This window comes from Ursus americanus, chromosome 23 (genome assembly GCF_024610735.1).
Source record: "Ursus americanus isolate L20-20 chromosome 23, mUrsAme1.1.p, whole genome shotgun sequence".
NCBI lineage: Eukaryota > Metazoa > Chordata > Mammalia > Carnivora > Ursidae > Ursus > Ursus americanus.
The window spans coordinates 12,169,056-12,181,353 of NC_142149.1; the positions used below are offsets into that span (position 1 = coordinate 12,169,056).

The 12,298-nt window shown below is 36.6% G+C and overlaps 1 protein-coding gene across 12 annotated transcripts in view; it reads right to left on the reverse strand.

Moving 5' to 3' along the window:
• The window catches only part of CEP112 (centrosomal protein 112), a 437,573-nt gene that overhangs the window by 261,407 nt on the left and 163,868 nt on the right, over window positions 1-12,298 (reverse strand). For all 12 annotated transcript variants that reach the window (XR_015721256.1, XM_087854195.1, XM_045813972.2 and 9 more), the window contains one exon: window positions 4,006-4,113. Coding sequence is in view for 11 of the 12 variants with exons in the window: in XM_087854195.1 (XP_087710321.1) it covers window positions 4,006-4,113 (108 nt within the window). In the remaining variant the exon portion in view is untranslated. The remainder of the gene's footprint in view (window positions 1-4,005; window positions 4,114-12,298) is intronic.

Here is a 12,298-nt window from a genome sequence, read left to right on the forward strand (position 1 = left end):
CTGAGAAAAGTCTCTGAAACTTTTATTCATTCAAACGAGTTTATGTAAGTGTATTTTTTCCAAGTTTTTATTTAAATTCAAGTTAGTTAACATATATGGTAAAATTGGTTTCAGGTGTAGAATTTAGTGATTCATCACCATGTAAGTGTATTTTTAAATTAAGAACATGACTGTCACATTAAAAAAGACAGTCACAATGTGGAAAGTAGGGAATATAGAAAAAGAATCAACTATGATTCCATCACCTAAAAAATAATTAACATTGTTGTTTGAATATTTCTGTCTGAGATTAAAAATAATTGGGCCAGCGGGTGTAAATACTTTTTATGACTCTTGGTAGATACTGCCAAAATCCTCTCCAAAAAGGCTGCATTAATTTAAATGCCATCAGCAATATATGAAAGTACAAATTTCACTAAACTTCTGCCAGCTTTAGATGGCACATCATTGTTAATTCTAATTTGCATCTTTAATACTAAGGCTGAAGATGTTTCTACACGGTTATTTATTCAATTCGTTTCTTATCTGTTTCTGTCCTTTGCCAGGTCATTTGTGGGGACATTAACGATTTTCTTATGATTTGTGCTAATTACTTAATTTATATGCTAATTATTTTTGTTATAAATTTATTAATTTTGTAAGAGAGTCGCTCTTTGCCTATCACATTCATTGCAAATATTATTCTTTTTTTAACTTAAAATAATTTTTATTTAGGCAAATGTTAATTTTCCATGGTGGTTTTTCTTATGTGTCCAACTTTAAAAAGCCAGAGTTGTCCCAAAACAATCACAAAATAAATGCCAATCAGGCACTGAGGTCACTTGGCTAGATCTGGTTATAAATCTGTCATCTACAAGAGTATCATCAAAATGAAAATATAATTTTTTTAAATTTTTTATTTATTTATTTTAGAGAGAGCGGGGAGAGAGAGAATGAACAGGGGTTGAGAGGCAGAGGGAAAGGGTGGGGAGGGACAGAAGGAGAGGGAGAGAATCTCCAGCAGACTCCCCTCTGAGTGCAGAGCCCAACTTGGGACTTGATCTCACTACCCTGAGATCATGACCAGAGCCGAAACCAAGAGTCACACACTTAACAGCCTGAGACACCCAGGCACTCCTGAAAATATAATTTTTTAAACTCTCAAAGAGAATGCTTCTCCTCCTTATAGTCACCCTGAAACACAATAGTTTCTGAGTCATATCTGTGTCACAGAAACGGTTTTGAACTTGTTGGATTTCCTCTCTCCCCCATTCCCCCGCCAGCTTACTTAGAGGAACTGACATTTTTCTTGTTTTTATTTTTGCTTTTAATATCGCTTTTAATCCCAAAAATCATCTCTACTATACCTTGTAACTAGAGCACGATAATCTGTAACACCCCTTGCCCTTCCTTAATATTCTTATTTATATTTGTTTATTTTAGTTTCCTTCTTATCCCCACTTCCCACTCCAATCAATTCAACAATGTAATGAACTCTATAATGTATTTCTATTACCAACTCAATCACAGAAACATAATGTAGCAGAGGCTGGAAAAACAGAAGTTTCTCCTCCCTTGCAGACTGTATTCCATTCTGGATAAAAACAGCACTATATGATATTTTACGATACAAGAACTGATTTAAGCGTACAGAATAATGAGATGATTAATGCCGTAATTTCAGAGAAGGAAGAAATGGGTGTGGGCTGAAAAGGTCATGTGACATTTTAGGGAAGTGTTGAAGCAGGAAGCAAGTCTTGAAGCATGCGCATGATTTGCACTGACAGAATGGAGCAAGACTAGGCAGACAATACAAATAACAAAGAAGGACCAATTTGCAAACTTTACCCCATCACTATGAAAGTAACTCAGGTATTCTTACCAATATTTTAAGATAAAAGAGTGACAACAACATAACAGCCATGAGGTCATATGTCTGATCAGATTTCCTTTTCATGGAACTCAACTGAGCGCCTAACAGCAATCACTTAGGAAAGGGATTAAAATTCAGTAATCACAAGGGATTAATTAGTTTTTGATGCAGTAGCCACTTATAAGGAATTGAAAAATATAATAATGAAAAAATTATTCAGGTTTTCAGAATAAAAAGGTTCAAATATTGTCTTGACAAAAAAATTTTAACTTAGTGATTCAGCTAATTAACATTTTTCCAGATGTTAAGGAAACAAGGCAAGTAAATTAAACAAACAAGTAAAAATTAATAACCATCTTGAATATTCCATGAATTAGCAGGAATGCATTTTTAGAAAAGGTGAAAATAAAAACTTTTTTATAAAATAAATTAGATGCAGACCACTGAGAACAAAATCCAAACCTCTTATGCTGCCCTGGATGCCTGGGTCCTGGCCCAAGCCCAGTTCTCGCCCCATCTCCTACAGCCAGAACCTTCCCCTCTACACTCCTGCTGAACTGGCCTTTTCTGTCATTTTTGTTCCTTGAACTCTCCCAACTTGCTCTTATCTCAGATCCTTGCACTCACTGTTCTCCCGGCCTGGAATACTATTCCTCCAGAGACTTCATGGCTGGCTCATACCAAGTTTCCAAGATTCTCACCACAAAGTTCCCCTGCTTGGAGGGCTTGCCTGACCACCATCAATGCTGGTAATCCCCTTCCCACCTCCACCCAACAAGGCTTCTGTACACACCTTCTTTCTCCTTCATAAATCACTCTTTGAATGGGTTTTTTTGTTTATTTATTTTTTAATTAGGCTGCCACCAAAATGTAGTATGTGTTCTGTTAGCCATTTGTATGTCTTCTCTGGAGAAACGTCTGTTCATGTCTTCTGTCCATTACTTGACTGGATTTTTTTGTTTTTTAGGTGTTGAGTTTGATAAGTTCTTTATAGATTTTGGATACTAGCCCTATGACCCAGCAATTGCACTACTGGATATTTATCCAAAGGATACAAACATAGTGATTCAAAGGGGCACATGCACTTCAATGTTTATAGCAGCAATGTCCACAACAGCCAAAATATGGAAAGAGCCCAAACAGCCAATGACAGATGAATGGATAAAGAAGATGTGGTATATATATGTGTATACAAACACACACACACACACACACACATATAGACAATGGAATACTACTAAGCCATCAAAACAAATAAATATTGCTATTTGCAACAACATGGATGGAACTAGAGGGTATCATACTAAGTGAAATAAATTAATCAGACAATTACAATATGATTTCACTCATGTGGAATTTAAGAAACAAAACAGCTGAACATTGAGGAAGGGAAGGAAAAATAACATAAAAACAGAGAGGGAGGCAAAACATAAGACACTCTTAACTATAGGAAACAAACTGAGGGTTGCTGGAGGGGAGGTGGTTGGGGAGGATAGGTGATAGGCATCAAGGAGGGCACATGATGTAATGAACACTGGGTGTTAAATGCAACTGATGAATCACTAAATTCTACCCTTGAAACTAATAATACACCATGTTAACTAAATTTAAATAAATTTTTTAAAAAATGATTATAAAAAGAATGTGGTATATGATCTGTGAGAAAAGGGACGTGTCAGTCCGACTTACTGCTCTGCCCAGAGTCGGGACATAGTAGGTACCCAAAACTACTTCTTAAATAAATGAGCAAGTCAGACTTCTGCTCTGACAGGAACAGAAGGACTCAAGAATCACAGTAAATGTTTCCATTAAACATGCAGATTAACAAACTGTTGGAAGAGACTTCAGTGAAGAGCTAAAATCCTATTTCTGGATTTTACTGAAACAGATTTTGTTTTAAATGATTCACATATATTGGTAATAACATTCTTAGTAATATAAGTAGGGATATGATGATACAACGATATTTTTTAAGATTTTTTTTAAAGTAATCTCTACACCCAATGTGGGTCTCAAACTTACAACCCCAAGATCAAGAGTCACATGCTCCACCAACTGAGCCAGCCAGGTGCCTCAGATATAATGAGATTTTTAAAAGAGAGATTATAAGTGCATTTAAAAATTCAACGGCATCATCAAAATGAAAGACCAACCTGCTGTTCATATCGTTGTTTGACATCCTCCAGCTGCCACAAAAACTCTTTTGATTGTTTCTCACGAAGAGACTTGGATCTAGTTAGATCTGCTTCCACTTTTTCCATCTATAAAATTAAAAAATCAAATATATTTTTAAACAAAAAATTAATTATGGTCCATGTTTTTGTAATTTGTCCATTCATTAAAATGGCAGATTTTAAACATTTAAAAATGAATTTAAAAATGATAAGATAATGAAAGCTATATCAATTTATTTACATATATTTAATAGTTTAAGTCAGGGAAATTAACACTGGTATGTAATTGACTGTATTCTAATGCTATAACAACATTGTAATGGAAATATAATTTTGAGCATTCAAATATTTATTCAACAGGAATTTTTAAAGCCTTGGCATGTGCTGAATGGGAGAAAATATTTGCAAGTCATTTATCTGATAAGGGACTTGTATCAAGAGTATATAAAGAATGCTTACAGCCCAGTAATAAATGGGCAATTATACTCGATTTTAAAATGGGCAAAGGAACTGAAAAGACATTTCTCCAAAGAGGATATGCAAACGACCAAAAAGCTTATGAGAAGATGCTCAACATCACTGTCATTAGGCAATTTCAAGTTGGAACAATGATGACATACCACTTCACACCCACTAGGATGGCTTTAATCAAGACCAATAATAGCAAGTGTTGGTGAAGATGTGGAGAAATCAGAACCCTCATACCCTGCTGGTGGGAATGTAGAATGGATGACGGTTGTGCAATTCCTCAAAAGGATAAACATGGTTACCATATGTGTCAGGAATTCCACTCCTGGGTGAGAAATTAAAACACACAACCACACAAAAACTTGTGTACAAATGTTCGTAGCAGCATTGTTCATAATAGCCAAGAAGAGGAAATAAGCCAGATGTTCATCAATGGATGACAGATAAACAAAACGAGGTCTATCCGCACATAGGAGTATCATTCAACCATAACAAGAAATGGAACACTAATGCACGTTATAACATGGATGACCCTTGAAAGCGCTATGCTAAGTGAAAGGAGGCGGTTGCAAAAGACTACGTGTTATATGATTCCACTTATATCAAATATCCAGGAGGCAAATCCTTCGAAACAGAAAGTAGACTACTGCTTGCCTAGGGTGAGAGGAAGTTGGAAGGTGGGCAACTGACTGCTAAAGGGTATCAAACTTCTTTTGGGGGAAATGGAAATTTAAAATTGATTGTGCTAGGGTGCCTGGGTGGCACAGTCAGGTAAGTGACTGACTCTTGGTTTTAGTTTGGATTGTGATCTTGGGGTCATGAGATGGAGCCCCGAGACAGGCTCTGTGTTCTATGAGGAGTCTGCTTGGGATTCCCTCTCCCGCTCCCTGTACTCCTCCCTCACCCTCTGCCTCTCCTGCTCATGTGCTCTCTTTCTCTGTTTCTCTAAAATAAATAAATCGTTTAAAAAATTGATTGTGCTGATGGTTACACAATTGTGAATATATTCAAAACGATTAAATTGTATACTTAAAATGAATTAATTGCAGGTATGTGAATTATATCTTTTTCCTTCTTTTTTTAAGTAGGCTCCATGCCCAGCATGGAGCCCAACATGGGGTTTGATTTCACGACCCTGAGATCAAGACCTGAGCTGAGATCGAGAGCTGGACGCTTAACTGATTAAGTCCCCTGGGCAGCCCATATGTGAATTATATCTTAATAAAGCTGTTATTATAAAAAAAATTAAAAGTCAAACACTATGCCATATACCATGAGGCCTCATGTGATCCAATCCCAGCTACCTCTCTTGATTCATCTCTGCTACTCTACACCACCACCACCACTCCAGCCCACCCGTCTCCTTGCTGGGTGAAGACATGCCAGAGATGCTCTGCCTTGGTGTCTGGAAGCTTCTCCTCAGATGGTCACATGGCTTCTTTCTCAAAGTTTTAAGTTTCTGCTTAAATGTCATCTTTGTACTCTAATGAGTGCACCTCCCTGACCACCCTATTTAAATTTCAGCCCACCCCCCCAGTCCTCCCAGTCTCCTTTGCCCTGATCTACTGTTCCTTTTTATCATAGGACATATCACCTTCAAGTACACTATACAATTTGCTTACTCCTTAGGGCTCATTTTCATGTCTGCCTCGCCCATGGTAATGTAACCCACGTTCACTCATGCATCCCAACAATTTAGCCCACTGCCTGGCACCTATAGGGACTCAAGAGTCAAATGAAGAAAAAAAAAAAGACAAACCCAGTGTACGAAACCAGGTTTGAGATTTGACGAATAAATAATTCTCAACATTTATGTGAAATGGTGCCAGAGTCTCAATAACATATAGAAGACCATGTTGAATCTGACATTTCTATCACATACCAAATTAGAGATAATATATGCTTATCCTTGCTCTGGCCAGATGCTTATCTATATGTGGCAAGAAAGAAATACTTACCTATAGATATGAAAAATCGCTTCCTATCAATAACATGAAAATGGCACCTTGTATTCCTAGTGCAGTTTTTCATTTGTTTTACTTCCCCTGATTTGATTTTGTCTCAGGAGGTATTTTTTTCTGAGACAACTGTCAGCTAATGTAACAATCATCCTACCACTAGCTATTCTATATAATTTATTATTCTGCTTCACTGATGGGTTGAGATATTTCTTTTTTTTTCAGCTTGTACACCATGCTCTCTTTCGGGTTACCTTTTGGTAACTGCTAGGATTAGACAAGACATGAATATTAGGGGAAATGAACCCTAAAAATTCTTCCTTCACAGTTTTTCACCTTAATTTTTTTTTAAAAAGCATTCAAATGCATTTATTCAGACATGATTAAACTCTAAGGCCCTAGGAGCAAAGCTGTTCAGTGAAGAGCAGCCAGTTACACTGGATGAGGACAAAATGTGTACGGTCACTCGCTGCTACCCAACAGCACATTCCAGTCTCTTCTTCTCACAGCCAGGTCTGGAGTATCTGAATTACGGCATAAAATTTAGCCTAAGTATTTCTTTGTAAAATCCAAAGGGTGCAACCCTAATAACACTAAGTCATCTGCTTCTATATTCAATGATCAGAGTTATAAGATTATTAATCCACAAGTAGTCAGTATTGTGGCCAGGAATAAATTTACTAAGGAATTACTGAAGGAAGCACACTCAAGCCCACTTTGTTTTGCTTCTAGCTCAAGGCGTGGGTTTCAAGGCTCTCTCTCCTTCAGTGCTTTTCACATCAGACCTCAAGAAAAAGGCTCCTTAGCTTGTCGCCAGCAGTCTGTGCTCCCTATACTCCAAGATCCTTGGCATTTCCCAAACAAGCCATCTCTGTTCTTGATTCTTTAGCCTTTTGCTCTTTGCGCTATCTAGAAAGCCCTTTCGTGTTTTCCCTCATCCAAACTGACAGTCCTCAAGGCTGACTCAAGTCTCCCCTCCTCTGAGGCGTTCTTTAGTCCCACCAACTGACATAAGTAAGTGCCTTCCTTCTCTTGACATTCAAGGCCTTAACATCTATCTCACAGCACGCTGTGTTTTCTGTATAATATGGAAGTGTTTCAAATGTGTGAGCTTTGTTTATTCATCTCGGTCATGAGCTACCAGATGAAAGCAACTCTGATTTATAATTCTTTTGCATCTTAATTATTAAGTAATTGGCATGGCATGCAGAATAAATACGCATTAAATCCTCAAGGATGAATAAAATGATTGGCAAAAGCAAAAGGGGATGAAAAAGAGAAGGTACATCAAGGAGGGAAGACCTGGTTTATTTAGTAGTCTTAAGACAGATTCTCACACGAAGTTGATTTTAAGTTCTTATTTTATCTCAGCACAGATTGAATATTAAAAGTAAATAATAAATATTTAAGAGCTGGACGCTTAACTGATTAAGTCACCTGGGCAACCCGGATGTGAATTATACCTTAATAAAGCTGTTATTATTTTAAAAATTAAACTTCAAGATATTTAGAATTTAAAATAAAAACTAAGGGCTTTAAGTACTCAAAGTTGTAAAAAATAGAGTATCTTCAAGAAAAAACAGAATCCTCTTCTATAACCAAAACAGATAAGAATTTAAAACACATGAAAAGACCTTTTATACCTAAACATGAAGAGAAATTCAAAGTCAATACCTGATACTAGAAAATGGAATGTATGTCATTTTAGAGGATACTGACCGAAAATGCAAGGCCCCACTCCATTTTCCTTCAACAATTCAACAAAAAAATTTTAAAAGTCTTGTAAAATACTTCGTTTGTATAAAACCACAGTGTTCTCTGTTGCCATAGATACAAGAGATTCTGCTTCCTCACACATCATTCCACATTCCATTCAACTTCAAGTGTTAGGAAAATAACAACAACACTCCTTTATTGTGTAACTCCGGCTTCAAGAAAACCTAAGGGTAAAGCTTGGTGGTCAAATTAGGAGCAAAAAGGGGTTGGGTGTATTTCTGTGAAGGTTTAGTGTTTAAAGAAGGAAGGGGGGGGTTGTGTTTTCCTCCTATGGTGCCTCAGGCATTTGGTACTTTGGCTACTCGGAGGAGAAAACCCAAGTGACCATGTGTGGCTTAACCAACATAGACCCTTTATGCCTTCCTTGCGCCACAAGTTCAGAAAGAGGAGACTACACTGGCAGTTCAAAGATGTCAGGGTGAAGGTCTCTGCAATTCAACCTTCCCCAAATCGTTGCAAAATGGCTCCTACAGCGCTGAACATCTGGGAGGGGAAAGGCAAAGGGAGAAGCGCAAAGGGTCTGTGTTAGCTGAGTTGAATACGCTTTTAAGGAGCTTTCCTGCAAGTTCCTGTCAATAGCAAATTACTTACGCTGTTTGCGTCTCATTCGCTAGAACTACATTTAAAAGTAAGCTCCATCTGCAAGGTGAGAAACTGCAGGTTTTAAAACTGTGTCTAATGTTGCCCTAAATAAAACCAGGGCTCTGTGAGTAAGAAAGCAAGTGTGAACATCCGGCAGTCACTGTCCAATAGGGTCATAAGTTATCGCTCTTTCTCTAGTAAAGTACCCTTGTGTTATTATATTCGGAGTAATTCGACATGTACAATTCACATTAGAACAAGCAGACAGTTGTATAGGAATATACAATTCAGGGGCGCCTGGGTGGCACAGCGGTTAAGCGTCTGCCTTCGGCTCAGGGCGTGATCCCGGCATTCTGGGATCGAGCCCCCCATCAGGCTCCTCTGCTATGAGCCTGCTTCTTCCTCTCCCACTCCCCCTGCTTGTGTTCCCTCTCTCGCTGGCTGTCTCTATCTCTGTCGAATAAATAAATAAAATCTTTTTTTGAAAAAAAAGGAATATACAATTCAATATATATTTTTGTTTAATACATATTCAGGTAAACTATAAAAAACAGTCCTTCGAGTATGTTCAGATAGATGGATCGATCGATAGAAACAGGCAGGCAGGCAGATAGATATAAATGGCAGAAAGACAGATCATTATTTCTGTGCTTGGTTAAAGACTCAGTAGGAATAAATACCCTTAACGGAAAACCAACGAACACATTAACTGATTCTATCTACAGTTCTTTTGTGAGAGAAAACCATAAATTTGTACAAGACAGATGGTATCTCTAGTATCCTGTCCCAATTGATCTGTGGGAGTTCTTGGGCTCTATACCTAATTACAAATGTCTTCTCTCACTCTGAGGTTGCCTTTCCACTTTCTACTGGTCTCTTTTAATGAGCAGAAGGGTTTTTTTAATTTTAATAAGGTTATACTTGACAATATTTTGGGCTGTTTATGCCTTTTTGTTTCCTATTTAGAAAATCTTTACTAGTTCGAACCATCAAATATGTTTCTACATTTTCTTCTGAAAGTTTGATTGTTTCACCTGTCACTTGTACATCTATAATCCTGGAATTAATTTTGTGAATGGGGTAAAAGAAGAGGCAAGATTCTTTTTTTTTTCCCGCACGTGGCTATCCAGTTGACACGGTGGCATTTATTGAAATGATCATTCTTTCCCTGAGGCACCATAATACTTCTTTCAACATGAGTCAGATTGGTCATGTATGTGCGAGTCTAATTTTGGGCGTCTTTCCTCTGTAACACTGATCATCCTTGTGCCCAAACCATACTGTATTAATTACTGAAGCTGAATATTAGTCTCAATAGCTCGTCATATACGTTGGGCTCTTCTTCCAGATTACCAGAGCAATTCTTAGCCCTTTGCATTTTCATATACATTTTAGAATTAGCTGTTAGTTTCTCTCACTTCCCTTCACCTCACCAAAAAACCAAAAACGAAAAAAACAAAAAACAAACAAAAAAACCCCACTACTAACATTTTGATTTTCAGAACCGTGTTGATTTTATAGATGAATGTGGGGAGAACTGACGTGTTTATGACATCGAGTCTTTGAATCCGCCAATTTATTTAGGTCTTCTTTGGTTTCTGTCGATAATGTTTTCCAGTTTTTAAAACAGAGGCCTTGTACGTTTTTCGCTGGATTTATTCTTAGGTACGTACATGAAGCTTTCTTGTGCTATGACATCTTTTTCAAAGTTTATTTTCTATTTGTTGGCTGCTGATATATAGAAAGAAACTGCGCTATCTGATCTTATACTCAGTGACTTTACTAAATTCACTACTAGTAACATTTCAACAAGTAAACACTGAAGAAATTCGTAGTTACAACAAAGATGCCATAATTGCAGATAAATGCCAAACTCACTGGGTTAGCTTAGATGTCCCTCCCCTATGTCCTCTGACTGATGTTTATTCCACCAGTCATACCACTTATTAAATCACACACTTTTATGTGCTGGTCTATCACACAAGCCACAAACATGTCTTAATAATCTCTAAATCTCTAAATCCCCAGAATCAACAACAATGGCTGGTATAGAGCAAGTATTCATAAATTTTTTATAAATGAATGAAAGAAAAAGTCAAATCTGTTGAATCTTTGGCCAGTACGTCAATAAAATAATTGAGGTATTAAAAATAATAATGTTACTATTTCACAATCAATAACCCTTCCAATCAGTCAAATGCAGGAAAAAAATGACATATTTTCTGGTCCAATGTCCTCAGTAGATTTTTTTGGCTTATTTTTTTGTCTGTAAAAGAGATTAGTCATTGACAAATACTACAAGGAAAAACCTTCACTTACTCCTCTTACATTAAGCATTTAAGGATAAAAGTTAAAATTTATTTGTTTTGCTGCTGCTGTTGTTTAATTGTTTTTCAAAGCCAAATACTTACACATATTTCTGGATGTTGTCATTTGGAAATGATGAATTACCACAATAGCCTCTACTGAAACACTTAAATATAATTCTAGAATTTTACTTCTGCTACCTAATCTCATTTAAAGACAAAATTCCAAATGTTAGAAGGGTAGAGAGATTTCTCCGTTATCATCAAAAAGTAACTGAGGGAAAATGCTTCTATTTATATCAAACCTTTTATGAACTTAAAACTGGTCTAAAAAAAACTTATTTAAAATTACATGAGCCAGCATGACCCTTAAAGGACAAGACGACAAAGGTATATATAAGTCACAATGAATGGTTTGTATGATAACTCTTTCTTTTTTTGTCTGTTTGTTATCCATTTACACTTCATGACACGAATATATCCAGATGGCATTCTTTCTTCCTCGTAACTTAAGGATTTTTTTCAGGTATTCAACAGCAATAACAGGATGATGAACTAAATTTACAATCTCTAAGAATATAAGAAACTGCTAGCTAGTTTCAAGTGTACGAGGAGACAGAAGCAACCTCACTACTCAAGAGCAATGTTTCAGAATTTTGTTTGCATGGCAAGCCAGTGGGTTCTAAGTCCAAAGCTAATATCACGCAGCTGATGAATGTTAAAAAAAAAAAAAAAAAAAAGGAATCGAATTTAAAGTCCGATATTTAGCAACAAATACCATTCAATGAGGATGTATTTTCGAGGGGAGAAAAATTAACTAGAAGTCAAGGGGGTAGTGGAAGCCCCAGGAGGAACTAGCTAGCTGACATACAGTCAGTTTATAAGATTAAAAAGTTTCACTTTAGAATTCCTGCCAGTACTTCAAAAAACATAGCTGTCTTTTCCCGTCATTTATTTGTTTCACAGAGAATAGGTAAATACAGAACACTATCTCTTTCAAAAATATGATTATATACATACATGTGGAAAATTCTACCACAATAGTACATTTTCACAATTAAAATATGTATATTTTATATAACTAATTGCTGACAGCTAACATTTATAATGGATTTCACCACTGGAGTAAAAATTAGGTTATTGAAGCAATCTTAAATGAGATAAAAAGTTCTTCAAAGTGAA